A 23,355-nucleotide genomic window follows, 5' to 3' on the forward strand; every position below is an offset into this window, starting at 1 on the left:
CGGCGTCTCATCTGGGTCTACGCTGTTTTCCAAGGCCTTTTTCTAGACATAGGCATAAATGGGTGAACACATGCTTTACACTTTTGATTAAACAAAAAATATACTTGGGCACATGTCGGTGTTGCAGTCTCGCAGTTCGTCCCAGGCGCCGCTGCAGTTTTCTCCGCTATGGTACGGTCCCTCGCACGTGCGGTTCCGGTACTGACTTCCGGTGCCGCATGTGACCGTGCACTCGGTCCAGTCAGACCACAACTGCCACACTCCGTCCACTGATAGCAGTAACAGGTGGATACATTTAATTAATTGGTATTCTTTATAAAATTTACTATTGTGTGCAGTTTTAAGAGACAAACTCACTATTAGCTCCATTTTAAATAGAATAGAATCATACATGTAAATATTTATTGAAAACAGAAATCGATTCGTATAGTTAATAAAATTATTATAATTATTATTATTATTATTATAATTATAATTATTATTATTACTATTATTATTAGTAGTAGTAGTAGTAGTATAACCATTGACAAATAGAAATGAATATAAGTATATACTTCGACAGTACTTATGTATATGTTTCATCAAGTAAATAATCCACTTATATGAAGAGACGACGTAAAAATGTTAAGTACAATACAACACATATGACATTGTGTTTTTATAGTGCTTATATATTATACAATTGTGAGTTCGAATTGTACATATGATTGTGTATGTTTTTTATTACAATCACAAGATATATTTAGTATAATATTAGTGTTATTTCACATCGCTTTTCATTACTGAGCTACCATATTCTTAAGATCAGGGTCAATCTGAAAACTGAAAAAAAGACAATTCATACTCCAGCCTGCATGCAGCATGAAAAGGTATACAAAACATGATAAGAAGTCCGGTGCGCAAACTGCACCCTTTCTAATATATACAAAACACGTGGGTATAAATCACGTCAAATACAATGTGAGCAAAGGGAATTTGACTTTAAAACATCCACTAAGAATACATTATCATCTAGGTATTCATTTACGTCATAATGATCAATTAAGGTATGTATAGACATGCAAAAATAAATACTTTATATAGAAAATATGCACACGTAACAATCAAAATGCACACAATGCAAGTCAAAATATTTCATATAGGAAATATGCACACGTAATAATCAAAATGCACACAATGCATGTCATAGCAATCAATTTGATGAAGTAAAAACAGTTCATTGAATTACCTTCTAACCTCTACGGGTTTTCAACATGCACTTATGCTAAACATGTTACTTTTAATTGCATGCCTATATGTCACAAATACGTTAAGACCGGAACTCTTCTAGTGATCAACATAAAACTGCAAACTTGAACTACGTGCTTTAACAGTTGGCATAAGGATTCAAATATAGACACAAACATCAATCTAAACCGTGATGCTCAGTAAACATTTTATACAAAATCTTTTTTAAAAGGTTACTACTTGCATTCTCCGTAAGACAAAAACATTTATCTAAAACACTTGACGCTTTACTATCAACTATGTAACATAATTAGTCATGCTCAAAATATTTTGAAAATGCACTCACTGATCCAAAAACTGCATTCAACGAATAAAGGCGTACTTGCATGCACATATACATACCCGGACAGTTGTGCTCGTTGCAGGGCATGAAATCCTCGTGCGTGCCCGTGCAATATTCCCCACCGTGCAATGGCTGTTGACAGACACGTTTGCGCACGACCTTACCCCCGCCACATGTCACGTTGCAGCTTGACCACGCATTCCATGGCTGCCATTCTCCATTTACTGTGCGTAAGAGTAGATTGGATTTTAAAGTTTATACAAGTTTTTCGTTACTGTTTTGTCAAGCTTTTCACCCTAGCTAACCTTTTTAAGCGTCTTATGAAATTGAATATAAAATTTCCCGCCGTTTGGCAAATAAATTTTCGAAATAGAAAACGGACAATCTTCAAACAGTCATCACATTTACATTAATATATCATTCAATGGACTTTCTATTCTTGTGAAATGTGTAGTATGAACAGGTATACTAAAGTTCGTCTTACGACGTTGTAAACTGCGTGTTCAGCATGAAACAATTTTATCTCTAACGAAAAGGCTTGAACAGTTAATATCCCACTTTCGACATCAATATCATGTGTGCCCCTTTATATTCAGAAGATAATCAGCACCATGGTGTTTGTAGTTAAAGGCTGTGTTCTCATATTTAGTAATTACTACTGTATTGTATTCCTTGCACTTGTATATTTTAGATCATATAAGTATTGCTGTTATTTATCATAATATTCGTTTTGACCAAAACAGTTTAAATAGTTTAAGAAATTGACCGTTAAATTTGTAAAAGTATAAAGATTTAAAAAGCCGTCGTTCCAGCTGTGGAATCGTGACCTAGCTTAAAAAAAATGTTTTCCATCCTACAACGTATCAAGGACGGTTCGCGGTCAGTAGACGCCGTATATATTAATGTTTATAAGCTTAAGAATAAACTATCTTATTCAACGCAAAGGCTATTTTCCACTCTAACTCTAAAAACTCCTCTTTATGAAACGCTATAGTCCATTGTATCACTTAGACTCGTCCACTTATATAAACCGCTTGTTTTCCTCGCAGTCATTCCTTTTCGAGCTGACCAGTAAACCGAGTAAGTCACTGCTATACGAATTTTACATTTAACCACCCTCCCTCCCCCTATATTACTTATTGTAACGCGATGCTTGCCAGATTTTGATAAATTTTAGTATTGGCGATTTTGTCAACCTCCCTTAGAAACATACATCGTCAAGGCTGGGACTTCACAGCGTTTGGAACACCGTCAGTCGGTAAGGTCAAATGTGTACAGAGTTCAACTCCCGACGACAGGATCCTGTGTAATGTACTGTACCAGTGTTGGAGAACAGAGACTTATGTTAACGGCATAGTTTCCATGAACACACTTCCCTTCTTGTCACAGGGATTTGACACTATAAACTGCTTTTTCCGCCGTTCTCGGGGGAATCTGTTAATACAAATCGTCCCAGCCTTGACATTTAAATGCCAAACCTTTTTAGTGAATAAATTGTGTTTAAATATTTTCTTGGTGTTTGTCGTTGAATAATTGTTAGAGATATTTCTTGTTTATGATCCCACGACTGGGGGACCTTATAGTTTGTACTTGTCCGTCCGACCGTATTGACGTTAATCCTGAATGTTGTGTGTTGAACTCCTCTTTAACTATTGGTTGGTAAAAAACTTTCACGGTTGAATGAACTTAATGTGTAGATGATCGTCAATAAGAAATTAAGGTTGCGACGGGTTTTGTCAGAATTATGTCTTTTTGTCTGTTTTTCCACTGTTTGGTACATATGCGACTTAAGCTTGTGGATTCAACTCGTTTTTAATTACCATGTGAATCTCGCTCAAACTTGCACAGTTTAATGAACTTTACATGATCGGAAAGCAATGACTATTGGCTGCGACGAGTTTTTGCAGACTTGTGGCCCTTTGTCTGTTTGTCACTTAAGAATATATACATGCAGTACCTTGTCTTATGAACTTCTCTTTAACTACTTTGAGACTTGCGCACGCAATTTCACTTTAAAAGACCATACCATGTAGATGATCGTGTATATATGAGTATTGACTTCGACGAGTTAGGAAGAATTATTGACCTTTGTAATTTGTCCTTCTTGGAATATTAATGTATTGTGGATTTGTCTGTGTCAAAACTTGTGCTGGGATGGCATCAATGTTACAAATGCATTTTCAATAATTTAACGATGCATTCCTATTTACGGAGAACAAAATATATATGTGACATTTAATATTATGTATCATTTTCAATCAAGCATACCTGGACATGGAAATGTGTTGCATTCCTGCCAGCTCTCGGAATCGCCGACACAGTCTATCCCGCCAAACTGCCCCCTGTTGCATTCCCGCATGCGACTCTGGTACCCACCACCGCACGTGGTATTGCACAATTCCCACGTACCCCAAACCGCCCATTGCCCATCGACTGAAAATCAGCCATGTGGGAATTGTGCGAGAGCTCTGATGCGAATGCGCATCGCTGCTTTTTCCCAAGATGCAGCGCGATAATGATGCTTATTGCGTTCGGGGACTTTTCAGTAGAATTGGTGATTTATTTTGTTCTCGTCATGAGATAAGTTTGCATGGATTGACAAGATACAATTAAACGATGTGAAATAAACCGTACAATAGTGGTCTAAATGGATAATTGATTATATAGTAAACATCTAGAAACATAATGTGTGGTGCTTGATATAACAATAAAACAGAAACGCTAAGGTTTAAATTGTGTTACTGGTTAAATTCGTATTGAACTGATTAAATGTTAATTATATACACACATATACACACATAAACGTGATACAATTGTTTAAACATAAAACGACTTGCATCAAGGTAACCTTTTTATTCATTTTATCATGAAATTAAATTATACGGTTCATATCGAGAAAATGATTGACCAGATGTGTTGAAATGAAGAAAAAGAATGATATACACGTATATGTATTATCTAAAAGACGCTACAAATGTGTTCGTGTTTCATATGCCTTTGGTGCATCACGTTTCTGATAAAAATTAAACTTAACGCAGTCCGAAAAGAAAGACTCATACAACTCGTCTTAAATATGTCCACCACAAGGTGATAATCATAGCAAGAGTTAGAACTGTCCACCACCAAGGTGTTAGTCATAGCAAAAATTAGAACTAATACAATCTTCACAATACATCGTAGTCACCAACCCATTCTAATCATTGAAGTGTATATGGGTAAATAAAATGTTTAATCCCAAATGTGGTTCATCTTAACTCTGATCGGTATTCAACAACAGCAATTTGTAAGCGCTTGTAAAAATTTTATTTGTAGTGCTTTATTTTATTTTATTGTATTTCTATTAATTATTTTTATTGATTTACAACTCATAGTCATTGATTTCCATGATACCCGGTTCATTTACAGAGAATTTTTTCTGGACAATAGTTAATTGCCATGTGTACGCAAGCATTAGTAAAACAAAAATTAGTGATTGTATAAGTTGTTTTCAACAAACGGTTGCCATCGTTAGATTTAATATCCGCAATAAGTTGTTTTTAAGTCAAGTGAAATGGAACCTGGGAGTCTTAATCTCCCTATTATCCTTAAATCATAGAGTGGGTTACTGAATACGACGTGTGCAGGTCCACACTTACCCGGACACTCATGGGTATTGCATTCATCCTGGTGTTCTTTCTCCCCGATACACGGTTCGCCGTCAAAGTAAGGTCCAATACATACCCTCTGACGTAGCATCGTGCCGCCACCACACGTGACGTTACAAGCGTCCCATGCCGACCAGTCGTTCCACATCCCATCAACTGAATATAACAGCAAAATATGAAATAATCCAAGAAAATCTGCCGTGACATGTTACTGATGCTCGATATCCGAGTAAAACATTCACTCAGCCATTAAAATATTTTAGTTATTACAGTTCGGTATGCTTTAATCAGAATAGGACAAATGATGTCATGTCCGTTGAACGAAAATAATACATGTAAGCTGTTTAATTTGCTACATGAATAGAGTTAAACATGTGTTATACTTCAAATAATACGGCAAAAAGTAAAGGTATATTATTAATAAGCACTGGACATAAAAAAAACTCTCCTTACCTGGACATGAAGCGGCCACGCATACCCGCTCATCGCGCAAGTTTCCGCTGCAGTTTTTGCCGCCATGATAGGGCCCGTATGCTTCCCGCTCGCGCCATTGCGTGCCGTTTGCGCATGTCACTGAGCATGCGCTCCAGAGTGACCATTCCCCAAACACACAATCGACTGTTGCAAGAGTGTATTGAAAGACAATTAGCAAGACACTAACTCGCTAAGCTGACATTACAGTACCGACACATTCAGTCATCCAAAACAATAAAAAATATTTTTCCATGCTCATGCATGATGCATCTATATACTGATATTAAAAGAATGTTATAAGTAAGCGTTTTTTTTTCTCAGTTGTAAATAGGCAGGTTTCTATGCAGTCAACGTACAATTGACTATTATTTCGGTTTACTTACGAAGGTTAAAACCTTATTTCCTTGGAGATTCAACTCAACATGCACTAGGAGACGTTTCTAACGAAACACTTTTCAATCGTGAATATTTGAGTTGTGATTTAAGATTTTGATTTAAAATTGTACATGTGATTTTTTTCTATATTCTGTAAAGCTTACGATAAAACAATTAATCCGTGATTATCGGACGCTTAAGCACGTTGGGTAGGTTGCATGCAACTTGCCAATTGCGCGGGTGCGTTCCCAAATATTCATATCTTATGTTTTTCTGATAAAAAACCGACATTTTTTCGTTTTGCCATTTTCACATGCAGACAAATGAAACCATACCTACTCCACTTAAGAACCTGATCGCCACGGATGAAGGATTAATCATGAGCACAGAATGTTGTAAAAAGAACACGTGTCTAACTTTAAATACAAATTACCAACAACAGAGACATTCGAGTTCGAAAAGTCTTGCGTTAGAATTATGCAAGTGTATATGTCAGCTATAAAATGCAATGCAAACACTCGGTAAATTTTATTTAAAAGCGAGGGATATGCGCACAGGTAACTACACTACGCGTACTACAAGTTCAATGTTAGCTAACGTTTAAAGCTTTCGTATGCGGAGACGACTAAATTCACTGTGTCAATGCAAAATGTGATGGCAAGCATCTAAATCCAAACCAGCTCAAAAGTTTAGAAAAAACTACAAAGCTAGGACCTTAGTATAACTACGCCACATGCTAACATACTTGGGCATGGAAAGTCGTTACAGTCTTCCGCCTGCTCAGATGGGCCTGCGCAGTTTTCACCACCGTGTTCCGGTCGATCGCAATCACGCGATCTATTACGCAACCCTCCACCGCAGGTTACACTGCACTCTCCCCAAGTTCCCCACAGCTTCCATGATCCATCGACTTAATTATGAAGTATACCAATCTATTATTTTGTTGCAAGTTCCCCAAAACTTCCACGATACATCGATATACCAATCTTATATATTCTACTTGCTGCGTATGTAAGAGAGATGTATCGTATTTCACTTACGCATATTACAGCTCATCATGATAATTCAAAATAATTAAACACGTTATGTATTTTTATCGTACCAAGAATAAATAAACACACGGATCTGAGGATGTCACTTTTCATTGACTTAATAAATGCTCAAAATTAATAATTAAAAAAAGAATCGCACACTTCTCGGATATTTAATACAATAAAAATAAAAAAACTTACCGGGACAAGAAAATGCGTTACACGTTTCCGCGTCGTGGGGCGAGCCAGGGCATTCCGCACCATCGTGGAAGGGGCCTTTACATGTCCTTGATCTATTGCGGTTACCATAGCCACATGTATGCGAGCACTCGCTCCAAGCGACCCATGCGTTCCACACGCCGTCCACTGAAGGGTAGAAAGAAACGTCATATTTTGTAATTCATATACATGTACAACCATTTTTATTTAGGCTAGTATGTATGTCTTTTAGTCAACAAACGAGAAATATATTTCTTTAACTTTGTTGACTAGTTAAACGCAATGCTTCTTACACAGCTGATGGAAAATTCAACTTTAAGGTATCTAGATCAGCAGATGGCTGTGTGGAATGAAAAGATTTGGCTAAATATATACTCATTATTGCTTTTTATTAGATAAATGGTCATGCTATAAAAGTGGCGTAATGCTATATTAGCAAATTTTCATTACAGTTAAAAATAAAATTGTCAGTAAAATATTTTCATTCATACATACAAATTTCAAACGACAAGAGTACCCGGTACGTATTAATTTCACTCGTGATCTGGTATGTTAGTCAGGAAAAAGAATAAACACTATTGGGTTTGAACGTTTTAACAACATTAAACACACTGTATACAAATATATATAAGGTTCTGTCTATCAACAACCGCAACATAAAATGAGATATAGAGGATATTTGTTGGATCCGGTGGATTATCGATTTTAATTCACGAGTGATCATAGAAAATAATATTTTAGCCACGAGTGAAAATATATATTTTCTATGATCACGAGTGAATTAAAATCAATAATCCACCGAATCCAACAAATTTTCTTTTTATTTAATACATTTTTCACAGTTTATATACATTGTTCAAGAGTTTAACTAACGAATTTCGTGGGATAATGACGTCATTTCGTCCAAAAAATGACGTCATTTCACAGTAAACAATGAAAATTATCCATAATTCTCACTGATAATTTTCACTGTTTAAAACAGTGAAATTATCAGTTTTAATTCACTGATATTTCTCTATAAACCACCGGAAAGCATTAAATAAATGATTATGTAGTATGTCACATCATATAATACTTCACAACTAATGAAGTCAACAAGTTTCATTTATATGAAATATGCTAAAAAGATGTTAAATGAAATGCGACGTAGGATGTAATTACTTAATCAACGCGAAGCCTAATTTGTCGTATCCACTTACCCGGACACATTCGTGGAAAGCAGCCCTCCACTTCCGACGCCTTCCCGTGACAGTCCGAACCCTGGTGAAACGGTCCAGTACACTTGCGTGTGCGGAACCGAGTACCATTCTCGCACGTGACGTCGCAAGCGCTCCACTGAGACCACGTGGCCCACACTCCGTCGACTAGAATCAATCAATATCGAGCTTGCAGTTGTGTTGAATCTGTTTATTTCTTTATTGAGTCCCTTCTCGAATTCCTTCGTCGTATAAGTTTAGTGTTGGTGCATTAGAACAACACTGTATTCAATACTATGCGGACTGTTCTGATAACCGTACTCATGCGAACATTTCCCATGCAGAACTTTTTTTTCAAAGAAAAGTGGTGGTGAATTGTGAACGTATAGATCTATCTACCTTCTATTTATATATTGTGATTTTGCGTGCGTACGCGCCTACCGATTCTAATAAATGTGTTTTCTGTACAATCTACAACCGCTAAAACACCAAGTACAATACTATTTATACCGGCAGAACAACTGATTGCCGAACAGTTGCCATAACTGACTGTTGCCCCAAAACATGGGAGGTTTTTAACACATTCTCGAGTGCGCATACGCGCACCTATGCCACATGTGACGTCACATCCTGTCCATTGATCCCATTCACCCCAAATTCCTCTGCCTGGTAACAAAAACAGCAAACATCACTTAAACCATCCTGTCTGAAAATGATATTATAGGTTCCCACATTTCAAATAAACGTTTTAAGTCTGAAAATTAAGGACGATAATGTAATTGTATAATCTTTCAAAGATTATAGTCATAAGCCCTCGAAGAAACGAACGTGGCTGATCATAACAAGGCAGTCGTTAGAAACCGTTTCCATTGATTGGCATTTTTAACGTAATTTCTGTACTTAAAAAACACTCGTCTATAATAAAACGTAAGAAAATAACGAACCCGTTCAAACGAAGCCATCTGAAATTGACATTCTATGACAAAAATAAAAACTTGTATCAGAATATGTGAAAGATCTTGGTATTCTAATCAACTTCGTTACTTTTGCCGAAATACAACGGTATAATATGCCGGTAATATGTACGCTCTTTCGTCTCGTCATTTTGAAGAAAATCATGCCATAAACAGTTGCAAATCTAGTTCTAAATGCAGCGGATGTGGTTTAAGCTCTGTATGCCGTTAATTGTCTACCATCATACCTCCTTGTGCTTTTTATCAGAATCGGTTAATACAGTGTAGTATTCAAAATTGAACAATTACTGTAATTGAAAACTTTATTTTTTAAAAGCATGTAATGTAGAATATAAAAGGGTTGACGTGCAAGCGGTTAAATGATCATAAATAAACTTGTGTGCACTAGATATAAATATTTATATCAAAATGTGTTGGATTCCAACTCGATTTCTTTATTCGATTAATTAGTAATATAAATCGACATCACAGTGCCGCGTGACATAAAATGTTCAATTTGTTATAACTTAAATTGTTCTTGCTAGGAACACCACAAATGTGACATCATGCTCAGACATTGGTGACGTAGAACAACGTCACAAAGATATTGTTGATATTGTTAGTGCAACGTGAATCAAACCCCGACATAGTGCGCGTCGTAACGTTAGTGCAGTATCTCGAGAAGTTAGACAGTGAACATACCTGTGTAAATAGAAACACATGCACTCGTGAAAACAATTGTTAACCCGTTCATGCCTAGCGTCTAGAAAAAAGGCATTAGCAAACAGCGTACACCCAGATGAGACGCCGCATGATGCGGCGTCTCATCAGGGTCTGCGCTGATTGCTTTAAGGATTTTTTTAAAGAAATATTCTAAATATAGAAATAAATATACACGACATCCCTAATTTTAGAAATCAATTGCTCCAATTTAGAAGGATGGGAGTGTCCACTAGGCATAAATGGGTTAATATACGTGATGCAATACGTGAAAGCATGCCGTCATAGTCGTCGTCATTATGAAATATAACTAATATCGGTAAAACAAATATTTTATGCTGATTTTTCTGTAAATTATTTTTAAGCAACGTCATCATCGCCATTATCATCATCAGTATCACGAACAGAACATCAGAACCGTCATCATCAATATCAACCACATCACCAGCATCATAATCTGTCCATGACAACTCACCGAAAACGAACGTTTGAATTCTTTGTATTGGTCTTAACATACCTCAAATGAGAACGTGAATGCATGTAAGCTGTGAATTGCGATTTTTATTAGGTTAAATGTTCACAAATAATAGTTTAATGAGGCGTGCGAATTCTCGTGGAGTCTGATATTGAATGGCGTCAGTTTCAAAATCTGTCGCAATTTCGAAAATGAGTCGCGTTTTGAGAAAACTGGGCATAATGCATGTGCGTAGAGTGTCGTCCCACAACACCTTGCGCATTTATGGCATTTTTCGTTTAAATGAAGTCTCTTCTTAGCAATAATATAATGTAGGCGGAAAGTGTCGTCTCTAATTAGCCTGTGCGGACTGCACAGGCTAATTTGGGATGACACTTTACGCACATGCATTATACCCAGTTTTTTCAGAACACGACTCATATAGACACATGAGATCCAATATTACAAGCATTACCATTGGACAGCGTTGTCACGTGAGACATGTGAGATCGTAATAAATCATAAACTCGATGCAATTACATTTAGACTTATCCTTAATAATCATTACAAACAATTACAATTTTTCTACATGACATAACATGTATAAGAATTCATAAAGTTGCTTCCATTATTTTTCCAACTGACTTCGTGGCAATACTCACTAGGGCACATCTTCTCTGTGCAGGGCTTGTACTGAACATGGTCCCCGGGACAGGGCGTACCCCCGTAGTTAGGGGGCGGGTGGTTGCACGCACGTGTCCGCGTCCTCTGTCCATCCTCGCACGTGACCGAGCATTCACTCCACCCACTCCACAAGCTCCATCCACCCTTAACTGGAGCCAAGGAAAACAAGACGACAATACAAAACGATAAAGCATTCGGGCGGGGGTTATTTAGGAAAGAAAATTTACAGAAACTGCAAGATCATCATTTAATTAAAAGACTTCAACGTAAACGCCGCTATATTAACCTGCTGTAGAATACCCACCACTAGTTTCATTATTATTGGTTTTATCATCGTCGGATACCCCTTGTCTATTCATTACGTTACTCTCCGTTCTTAGATGAGCGGAGCGTAATCAGCAGCCGTGGGTATCCGACGATGTGGTTTTATGTGTTTTTAAACAAATAAAATGTCATAACATAGTTGTTGATTTTTAATAAATAAACTTCTTATGTATTGTAAAATGCATTGTGACGGTCATAGAAAAAAACAAATCATGCATTGTTCAGAATAAGTTATCGTTCTCTGGTCCAGTATATCTTCTTCGTTCGAACTTTTTTCCAAGTATAGTACAGGAGAACAAACTGCATAATTCAACAAAAGCCTATCTGATCTCTTTATCTATTTGTCTGTTTGAAGTATACATCCAATTACGCGGGCCAGGGTACACTTCATATATTATTCACAAAGAGAGACACCGTCGTTCTTCTAATTACATTAATTATTCATGCGGGAACAGGATGAACGTATCTAGCCAAACAAAGCAATGGGATAAGAATGAAAAATCCCTTCTTTTCAAAGTTTTTTAAATTCATTTTCCTGAACAAACTACGAACTTACTGATTCAAAACAGAAACATTTCTCAGATGGACAATGCGAGTGTATGCATATTGTAAAACAAAACGTTTTTAAAACATTCAGTTCATTAACAATGCTTAAAATCGATAAAATGTTGAGTTAAATTAAACTTGTTAATTATTTTTACTATGGCAATACTCTTAACTTTGATTGACTCACTTTTGCACATCATCCCGGCTAATGTCGAGCAGTTCTCAACTCGTTCCCGTCTACACGCCTGAATAGTCTTTTCCGAGCCGGAACACATCAGTCTATACACGGGTGTGCCGGGTACCAGGCGGTTCATTTGATAATGGTTCATGATGGCGTCTAAACAATAAATATAATCGAGACATCCAAATATGGGGTGATGTGTAAACTATTCCTTCAATTCAGAGTAATTCCAGCCCTGCGGTTACTACGCTCATTTATGTATAAGCACACACGTGAACGGATTCGTATGATGATTTATTTCATCGGAAGTTGCATATTCAATGTTGCGCTCTTTATGTTGATTTATATTTTCCGATGAAGGCATTCTTTAATCATGTGAGATTCATCACCCTAATTATAAGTTCATTTTTACTCAACTTAATTGAGTATGTAATGAATTAGATAGAAGCAATTTCACTGATATGTGTTTTAATAGGTTTTGATAACAACGGTCAACGTCGAAAATGTATTATCGATAAATAGTCCAATGCTTGTAACCAAAAAGCATTATAAAAAGAAATAATAAAGATTGTTTTATTACATGCTATGCATTGTTCTCCATGTTAAAACCGTTAGAGTTAGTCTGATCTCAAACATGTGTAGTATAATTGTGAGTGTGTTCATTGGGTACTTTTCGTTTTGACTGATCGCGAAGTTTTTTGTTGATATTACGTTGCAACGTTAACGCTATGTATAACTTAAATATATTTGCAATAAAGTTTACGAAATACTGTCCGCTTATTTAAGAGAATATGGTAAAAGAAATGTCACACGCGTTCGTTTTAGAAGTAATTTAGAAAACTCGTTCACGAAATTCGTAAGTTAGACTCGCTTATGTACAAAATTCTTTAACACGTTAAATAAAATCTGGTATGATAAGACAACTGAAATGAGATCGCGTACAGTTCACTGGCTACTTCAAGCAGAAGAGATCAGTGCAACAATATCTTGTCACGGTCAAGATCAACTTACCATCCGCAGCTCCTTGGAACCCGATCTGTCTGCAGACGACGTCTATTTCGGACTGGTCCCAGCCATGGTCAGCGCATAGGGCAAGTGTCGAGTCGTCCAGGTCATTCTGTACCTCCACCCGTCCGTCCCCGTGCTTCCGGCTGTCCGTGATCACCAACATTCCTACGTATAGCACAGCTTACAGTTGGCTAACAAACACTGGTGAAAACGACGATAACTTTTATGCGAGTTGTTCTCAGATTAGTATAGTAGTATCCCATACACGGTCTTACCACGGCAGAACAATTATAACTAAGAAAAGAAAAGAGAATACGAACTCTAAAGTGTAAATGTTAAGAAAAGCACGTTGCTTTCACAGTGATTTCAAGCATGGTGATTGTATCAAGAGGCAAGTGTCGGACTGGCCGTCGAACTGTTCGAAATTTACACATAATGTGGTAATTTTGACTGCATGTGAACAATTCGAATGCGGTTAGCAATTAACCCCTATTCAGCCTAGTGGACTCTCCCATCCTTCTAAATTGGATAAAGTTATTTCCAAAATAAGGGTTGTCTAGTATATTTATTTCTATATTTAAAATATTTCTTACAGAAATTCCTATAAGCAAACAGCGCAGACCCTGATGAGACTCCGCATGATGCGACGTTTCATCTGGGTCTACGCTGTTTGCCAAGGCCTTTTTTCTAGACGCAGGCATAAATGGGTTAAATTAAACAAAATAAATATTTCATCGTTTTGAAATACAAGCTTTTACACCGTATTTAAATTAACCGATGATTACTTACCAATGACCGTAGCTCGAAACCAGTTTTCTTCTTGACGACTGGTTTAGTACCTTGCTGTTAATACTTGAATCATCACAAATACTAGATGTTTAAATATGTTTTCAGTATTTGGTTAAACAATCATTATTGGATTCAATAAATGTTAAGGTATTGATAATATTAAAGATTACCTCTACAGTTGATTCCCTCACAGGGGGCAGACTGGTTGGTGAAGCCAAGACACCATCTGTCTACACCGGGCACGCCGCCATTAGAGCATTTCCGATGGCGCAGTTTGACGCCCCGCCCGCAAGTGTCTTCCGTACTACACGAGCCCCATTCGCTCCACTGCAGCCAGCCTTTAAAAGATTAAAAGAGGGTATGTGATGTGGCTAGTATCATATCATTACTTGAAAGGGAGAGAAATACTGTCTCTATATCCGCTGAAACCAGCTTCAAATCACGTTTATTATGCGGTTGCTGATCAAAACAGGCATGCATATGAGTCGCGTTCTGACAAAACTGCTCATAATGCATGTGCGTAAAGTGTCGTCCCAGATTAGCCTGTGCAATCCGCCTAAATTGGATTTTTGTTAAGAAGACTTTCCGCCTAAGAAGAGACTTCATTTAAACAAAAATTTCATACAGCGGAAAGTGTCGTCCCAGATTAGCCTGTGCGGACTGCACAAGCTAATCTGGGACGACACTTAACGCACATGCATTGTGCCCAGTTTTCTCAGAACACGACTCATATGAGTTCGTCAAAACTTTGCAAGCTTTAATAGAACTACAGGGTATAAACTACATGTAGATTTCGGGTTTTGTGTAATGATTCTATATTAACAAGTATGTGCATTATTTTATACCATTTTCATACCCGTAGCCGGGGGGGGGGGGTGCGTTGGGTGCGTTCGCACCCAATGTTTTTAGAAGATTAAAAACAAATATTTGAACTATAAGATGCACCCAACTTTATTCGACGCAAAAGCGAGTATTTATCTTTTCCCGGAATCCAGTGAGACTTCGTATTTAAGCGTTACAATAATGTTGACTTCAATATGCTACCGACAGGAAATAGAGAATATTTTAGATTATTATTATCGGAATGTTACGCCAGCTTCCGAAAATGACGGCAATCCAAAGACACCCGTCGACTATTGCCGAAGACTAATGAGTCACTGGTTAATAATTTTGCATTATACCACGATTTATAAAAATTAACGATTATACACAGCATTTTCGACAGAATGCGTTGTCTTTTTGTTATATCCCCGTACAACCATTTTCGGATCACCTTACGGGTTTTCAGACAAAAAATATCAGCTATGCTCAAGACAGGATAATTTTTTGTTGTTGTATGGCAAGAAAACAAATCATTTCTACAAAGCAATATAGCTTTTTTGCCTTATGGCGTCTGTTTTCTGCTCCACATACAGAACTGCCAACAATGTTTTAATTATGTCAAACTTGACACTAGAAAATATGCCATACTCTGAAACAGTTGTTACAATAAATGTAAAACGTTATAACATATATGATCAGGTGGACGTTAACGTTAAATGTTCATTAACTGTGACGGATCTTGAACATACGGTCAAATAAGTTCATATTTTCTCTTCAACGTCTTGTTATACATTTATAAGGTCTTTGAGACGATAGGACCAGTAGTTTGTGGTTAAAGGGTCTTTATGAAGCCTTAATTGTTGTATTCTAAAATTCCTTTGGAAAATGATAACTAATTTGTTAAAAATAATTTTAAAAAAATACAAGAAACCAGTTATAACATTTTTATTTCTGTTTAGTATTGATGAAGATTAGAGAAGACCCAGTTTTGTTAATCAGTGTTTGTTGTACAAAACACTATTAGCATATTTAGAGAAATGCTAGGCCTCGGGTACTATCCATAGTAGCGGACAAACAGTTGTTTTGAAAAAAGTTAATTTTTTCCTTTTAATTTGCTTGATTTAGGAATGGTAAAATTTAGGAATGGTAAAATACACCAATGTTATCAAGATTCCAATAAATAATGATATTGTATACCGTTTTTTTTTATATTCTATCAATGTGTTGTTGTATATGTAAACAAAGTGTGTGCGCGCATACTAGCTTCGGGTATAAAATAATGTATTTCCGTGACTGATCAAAAAAGGTGGTTATTGAAAAACGGCAGTGGGGAATACATGTATGTTATATCATATTCATGTCGATCAGTTACTGCGTATAGTATATGAATGTGAATTTTCAAATAAAAATGCTAACAGTCTCTGAATTCAGATAAAAGCACCAAAATGCAGGATTTTACTTTTCATTTTCAAAATTTTCTAGAGGGAGGACCTCCAAGCCCCCGATTGCACGACGGGGACAACCAGTCCCCCACCTACCGCCACGCCACTTCGTTGCTTCATAACAATCGTTGATGGGAAAATTCGCATCCCCCTTTTCAAAACTCTGGCTACGGGCCTGATTTTACGGAACATTACCGTGCAGGTGTATGATTTGAATTGCGATTGTTGTGAGGGCACGTTATTGCACACGATTAATGCATGGATGTAAAAATTCGTAACCTGCTTACAAATTGATCGAAAAGTACGGATTGTTAAATACAAAAAGTAAATTAATTAAAGCGCAATTGCTTTATAATTACGAGGGCACGATTGCAGCTTGCATGACTTGTACTCGACGTCGCGCCCGAAACATTGTGAAGGCGGTAACGTCTCCGACGACACGACGTCAATGCAGCGTCGACGTCGCGCAGTCCAGCCCTCCTCGCACGTGACAGAGCACGGTCCCCAGTCCTCCCACTCGTCCCAGTCGATCTGATTCTCTAAAAGTAATTGCATATTCAAAAATGTAATATTGTTCGGCAGCGCATGTAAAACTATTTACTGTACATTTACTATTCAGGCAGTTTATATTTTGCAGTGCTTTAAGTAGTTACACGTTAGTTGTTATTTGCACATCTATACATAATGTAAACGTTAAAAGACAGGGTTATGGTTAGGCATAAACTTAGTCGTTACATGTCACTAAAGCATTTATTTTTCTAGACTGAGAACGACGCCGATCATATAAGATCGGTTCCTTCTGCTTGACGATTGTGTTGTTTTTGTTTTTATGATGAAGGTAATAATGATAATGCAACTGATGATACTCGTAGTATTGAAGGCAGTGTAAACGATAATATTGTTGATGATAAAGAATATGTAGAAAAAAAGATGCTGCTGCAGTTACTGCCTCTGTTAATGATAATTATAATAATGTAATATGCGTAATATGTTGATCTTACTACGACAGCCGCTTCTTCTGCGGCCGATGATGATACAATGGCGGCGATGATATGATGATAACAATCGTAAGAATGTTGCTGTAAATTTTAATGAAGAAGGACTAGAATAAGAAGATGATAGTGATAATGGAGATGACAATAGTGGTCTGAGTCTGCGTGCTAGATTCGGAGGCTTACTCTTCTGTGTGCAGTTCTCCCCCATGTACTGGTCGGTACAGATGCAGAAGTATGTCCGCTCCATGTTGTGGGTCACCGTATCCAGGCAACGGCCGCCATTTTTACACGGCTCACGAGCGCACGGACCAAGAGCTTCCTATAAAAAAACAAGCATTTACTTTTTTCAGCTAGGGTGCTGTTGTATTTTTGTTTCGTTATATTTTCTGTGTTTTCCTTCTTACATATATGTATGTGTCATATAAGTAATGGAATTCTTTCAATGAGCTAATAATTTTTAGGAATTATTTGTAAGCAACATTTTACGATAGTTTAAAATTACCACAAAAAAGTGTAGTTCAATTGATGAGATTGATCTATTTGTTCCTGAAAAAATTAAGTGACAGACTAAAAAACTTGAAAAGCCAGACAAAACTAGAATGTCTGAGACAATTTTCTCCAAACTAGTATCGTGATGTAAATCTGCCTGACCTTGAGTGTTCTAAGACATAACCCTAAAAGCCCTCTATAAATCGAATGTTTCAACATCGTTACATGTTGTCAAAATGTACAATACAAAAAATGTACGGGTTTAAAAACTACAAGTTGATCTCATTTGTTAATTTTGCACAAAATTCTCTGCACAAAGAGAGATTAAATAATACTTTATTTCAAGTTTCAAAATATTTGTATTTACGCCCGCTTCCCCTTATTGTTTCGTACACTTTAGAAATATTGCTTTAATAAATTAAACAATTTAAACATTAATTGTGTTTTGCTTTTATCTTGAAAAAAGGCTATTTGTAATTATGCTCAAAAACGTATTCGTGTATAAAGGATAAAATCATTTATCAAATATGATAAAATATAAACACATATTTTAATAACATTTAGTTATATAAAAAATAATGTCAATACCCGGTGTATGTAAATGTACATATAAGATTTTGGACGTGTCTGTTAAAGTATGAAGGTGTGACATTGAAAGGTGTGACCATTCTTTAGTTTGACCACAGTAACACCTGTTGTTGGTTGTCCAATACAAGGGTACAGGATTTAATTAGGTGTGTGAACAATTCGTTGTGTTTTACATTCTTTGAAATTATTGGTAAAAAAATCACAACTAGTATGATTGTATATAATCTGTTGTTGTTTATATTAGTCTGCTACGTTCTGTTATCTTAGTAAAGAAACTGAAAACGCATACATATCCATGTTCTATGAAGTATTTTCTTGACAGCCAAAAGCAGTCAAAGAACAACAAGTGCTTAAAGAAAACACAATTTTGGATGTCAGCAAATGCTCGTAAATAAAAAAGGGACAGAAAATGTGTTTATAATCTAAGGCACTCGTCATTAAAATGGTTCGCCAAAATAAATACCGGTTCAATAGAGAACGCTGCTCGCTGGAAGTAGTCGCTGCTCGTGCCCTTAGCCTCGTCCTGGAGACTTCTGGTTGCAGTCACGTGGTCGGCGTCGTTGAGTTCGCAGGTGTGTGTCAAGTGCTCAAAATTGAACGAGCGACATCGGCTGGACTTGAGGCACTCGTATGCACAATGAATCACTTGTCGTTTGGTGGTAAAATTATTGTACATGTGACCCACCAGTCTTTTCCCGGGAAATGAACTATTTGAATTTTCGCTCAGGTGAAATTCGTATATTTTGAAATCTTGTTCCGCACTGATCACATCGATAATAAAATTGGTAAAGAAAAAAAAAACAATTGTAAATAAACAACGGGTCTTCATTTTGTCACCTTGAAATTTGCACTCTAAATTTTATTTTTCCTATTGTATTGGTCGTTCTCACTCAAAAATACAAAAAGATAAAAAAATGTCGTTTTTTACCCGTCTCACAAAATATAAAACACACTATCCCGTGGTTCCTAGAACACTGACTTATGACCGAAACGTGGTCGAATTCTCAGAAACAAGAGATTGAAAACTCGTTAATTATTCAAGACACCGGTAGGGTAATTAGATTGTTGATCAGGTAACAATAAAGCCGGCTTTTCGGCATTTAATTATATAGATTTCCGTTGGTCAAAGCAGGTCGAAGTACGACAGCGCAGGCAATAACATCCTTCTGTTGATTAGATAATACGAGCGGTGATGTATCGGACTTCTGTATTGATCTCTATTGAAGATTTTCTTATGCCTAAAGGGTTTTCTCTTCTTTGCATACGTCCGGTAAAACAAAGATAAAAAACTATATTTTAAATTGAAATAAGATAAACTGACTTAACTCAAATAAAAAAAGCAATGTTATGAAACGTTACGTAACGTAAAGCAACGTATCGTAACGTTAAGTCACGCAGTATAATATAATGAAGTATTATAATATTGAAGAAGTAGTAGCAGTAGTGAGTGTTGTTGTTACAGTTTTAACAGTATCAATTAAAGAAGTAGAAGTAGAAGAAAACGTATTTCGTTTGGGGTGCATAAATTAATGTTTTCTTAACATCAGTCCCAACTTTGATTATCGTAACATATTTGCTTTCTTTATTTAAAACATATATTTTTGTAGCTGAAAACAGAAGATTGTAGTAATTGTTTCTATCCTGCCATTGTCGCTTGGGTCTGATTATTCCTGCATTTGATATTAAACAATCATATTATTTCTGTAATGTATATTCACATTCTCGAAGAGGCGTAATAATTCCGTATATATCTTTTTTTAATTATGCATTCTCAAAGTGGCTTAACTCTCTTGAAGTACATAAATTAATTTAATTATATATCATTGACCTAAAAATTAATAATCCCAGAATCGATAATATGGGCGCCGCCATATTGGCTATTACGTAACCCGCGATTGAAAACGGTACTGAAGAATTTGACAGATTACAACGTTATCATAGTGTACACCCGCTTTATTCCAATAAACAGTACTTTAAGACTTCGCACATTAGGATTGAAAACAAGTGAAACATGAAACCAAGTGTCGATATGTATCACATCGTAAATCAATATAATTTAAATAAAAAATATACACGATAGATTCATAAAATATGTGTCTCTGCAATAATATTCAGTGACAACACGTAATGTTTAAGGCCGAGTTGGCATTTTTAAGCATACCTTTCAGCATAATGCCTTTGTATAAAAATTTAATTATTTCTTTAAGGAATAAAATTATTCAAGCATAATTATAAAGGTATAGAAATATCTAAAGTGTGAAGTAAACGTTGTGATTTTAGCGTAAATAGTGCCGGAGATATTAACAAAGATCTATCAATATATAAAGATTGGAAACATCCATTCAGACCATATTTTTGGAATAGATCTTTAATATTAATTAGATAGATTTAAGATCGATGTAGACAATTAAATTGATATCTGCCTTTGTTTAAGCCTATATTATGTCTTATTAAATGTCGTACTTTCTATACTTTCCGGAGATATTCATTAAGAAACGTTGTAAGATTAAAGACTTAGGACCACTTCTTTAGTTAAATAATGCATCTCTTTGTTTGTCTAAACAGTTACCATTTCGCTATTAATATTTACCTTGTAAGTGTCATTTTAAAGGTAATATACAAATCTATAGCCGAAATAAAGTTTGTGATTCTAAAATTGTTTCGTAAATCTTTGTTATCGAAACTCTGTAAGATTTTCAGGTAGAGATTTTTTTAAATTAAAATTATGTATCTAGTTTAGTCTAAAACTTAAGTGGTTTTTAGCAAGCTTTTATTTAAAAATCGCTCTCAAGCTAATACAAAAATAACTAGCCGAAAATGAATTTTGTGATTTAAATGAACAAGTATCGGAGTTATTCGCTTGCAAAACTGTATAAGATGTCAGGATATGTCATACTTTTTTATTGAAAATGACATATCAGCTTTTGTCTACAACTTTCTTATATTATTATTTAAATAACGTTTTACATGTTGCTTGAAATATTATAAAATTTTCTTAATAACATCTTAATTCACGATTGAAATGTTCAACATGAAAAATAATGAGCCTTAAATAAACTTAAATAGTTCCAATTGTGTTCTCTAGATTTCCTAGACGTATGTCTTTATTAAATGTTCGTAAAACGGTCTAAATTTACGCTTAACAAATAAAAAAAACACGCATGAAATAAGTGATTTATTTTTCTTTAATTACGGATTATAAATGACAGCAACATACATCTCTTGAAAAAAAACAACATCAGCGATAAAGGCGCGAACGAATTCGCTAAATGGGAGGCGATGTTCCAAGTGTGGATTAAAAGCGTTTATGGGTTTGCCCGTGACACCACATGTCTGCGCATGTGTTGATACCGAAATTTAGATAAGATATCACGCGTCACCTTTAAATAACATGTTAAATGACAACCAAGACCTTATTCATGCCAGGGACCTACACAAATAGGTCCACGCCCATGCTGTGTGTTATTACTCTTAAACGAATGCAGATGAACCTTATTTCTACTAATTACGTAATTTATATTAATAAAAAAAAACGAACTATTATGTGGTTTTCAGATCGATAACAGAAACTCTTTAAATCCTCAAATATATTTGATAAACCCGTTTCGCTTCCTTGTTTTGCGTAGGGACCTATACACATGTTTATTTCTTCAGTACCGTTTTGGAGGCGCGCGAGAGTATTTAGGGGCGGGTAATCCGGGAGGTATCGATTGCTGGGATTTTCTATACGAATAACGGCCGGCTTGCGTTTCATTTTGTTACTATTTATAGTAACAATATGTTATATTGTTGTTTCTCAACAAACCATACACATTCGTTTTAAATCATCCACAATCGTGCATATTTGCATGTTTCAATAATGAATTAACAAGTTTATACTCGGTATAAACGCGTGCAAGAATCCATTTTGGGACATTCCGTCATTATGTTAAAATTGCCATATATATAGTTCCTTTACTTGTATCCCGTAAGTGACCGAATCACACACATGATTAATCGGTATTGCAATGTTTAATGACATCATATTTATCGAGATCATCGAGAACAAATCCCCGAATTATATCGATTTAATGTTCGGTCTTGACTGGCTCACGGAATGAGTAGACTGGGACGTAGACTCAATACGATTATGAAGAAACGTGGTCGGACACTGATACTTGTTACTTCGGTCATTTCTATGACAAGGCGAGGGAATCACACTGAACCACAATGTGTCATATTGAAATGAACTATAATACCTAACCCTCCAACAGACGGTATTTGGGGAAAAAATCCGTTAAGAACATCCTAATTTATTTTTTACGATACATACCAGTACAAAAAGAGCCAGTATTTGCATGCATGGCATTTGTATGAAAAGGTTTGGAGTGTTGGCCATTGTCTTAAGAAAATGATTCCCATTCACTAACCAGTAACACGTATTATTGCTGCAAATTTGTTAAGCTTTATTACATCTAACTGGCCACAACTCATAAACAGTGGGTTTAATATACAAAAATGTGTGTCAGGGTCTGTAGATTTCAGAACAAGATGTCGTTTTTCTGGAAAGTGCTGGAGGGCTTAGAAATCCAAGATGGCGTCCAAGATGGCCGCCGTTTTATGATTCAATTACTAATAAAGATGAATTGAATTCGTCTATTGAACACCTATATGTACTGACTTTAATATCTGATAGAAGTAATCCATTGATATAGGGCCTCTACCAAACAGATCACCAAGGTCACCAAAGGTCATGGTCAAGGTCATTTCATGGTCAAAATGGAAAAATAAACGATAATTTGAGTATTGACACATCATTTTCTTTTTTAATTCAAATGCTTTACATTTGCTGTGATAATTAACCTCTTTATT

The 23,355-nt window shown here is 36.0% G+C and overlaps 1 protein-coding gene across 1 annotated transcript in view; it reads right to left on the reverse strand.

Annotated features, from left to right (window-relative positions):
• Positions 1-12,483, reverse strand: part of LOC127862514 (SCO-spondin-like) — a 38,455-nt gene extending 25,972 nt beyond the window's left edge. The window contains exons 1-10 of the mRNA XM_052401669.1: positions 12,378-12,483; positions 11,299-11,469; positions 8,513-8,677; positions 7,296-7,460; positions 6,809-6,973; positions 5,668-5,832; positions 5,206-5,370; positions 3,839-4,003; positions 1,630-1,794; positions 105-269 (exon numbers count right to left, since the gene is read on the reverse strand). Of these exons, the coding sequence (XP_052257629.1) occupies positions 105-269; positions 1,630-1,794; positions 3,839-4,003; positions 5,206-5,370; positions 5,668-5,832; positions 6,809-6,973; positions 7,296-7,460; positions 8,513-8,677; positions 11,299-11,469; positions 12,378-12,465 (1,579 nt within the window). The 5' untranslated portion in view covers positions 12,466-12,483. The remainder of the gene's footprint in view (positions 1-104; positions 270-1,629; positions 1,795-3,838; positions 4,004-5,205; positions 5,371-5,667; positions 5,833-6,808; positions 6,974-7,295; positions 7,461-8,512; positions 8,678-11,298; positions 11,470-12,377) is intronic.
• Positions 12,484-23,355: the final 10,872 nt, after the last annotated feature.

The sequence above is a fragment of the Dreissena polymorpha genome, chromosome 16, assembly GCF_020536995.1.
Source record: "Dreissena polymorpha isolate Duluth1 chromosome 16, UMN_Dpol_1.0, whole genome shotgun sequence".
Classification (NCBI taxonomy): Eukaryota; Metazoa; Mollusca; class Bivalvia; order Myida; family Dreissenidae; genus Dreissena; species Dreissena polymorpha.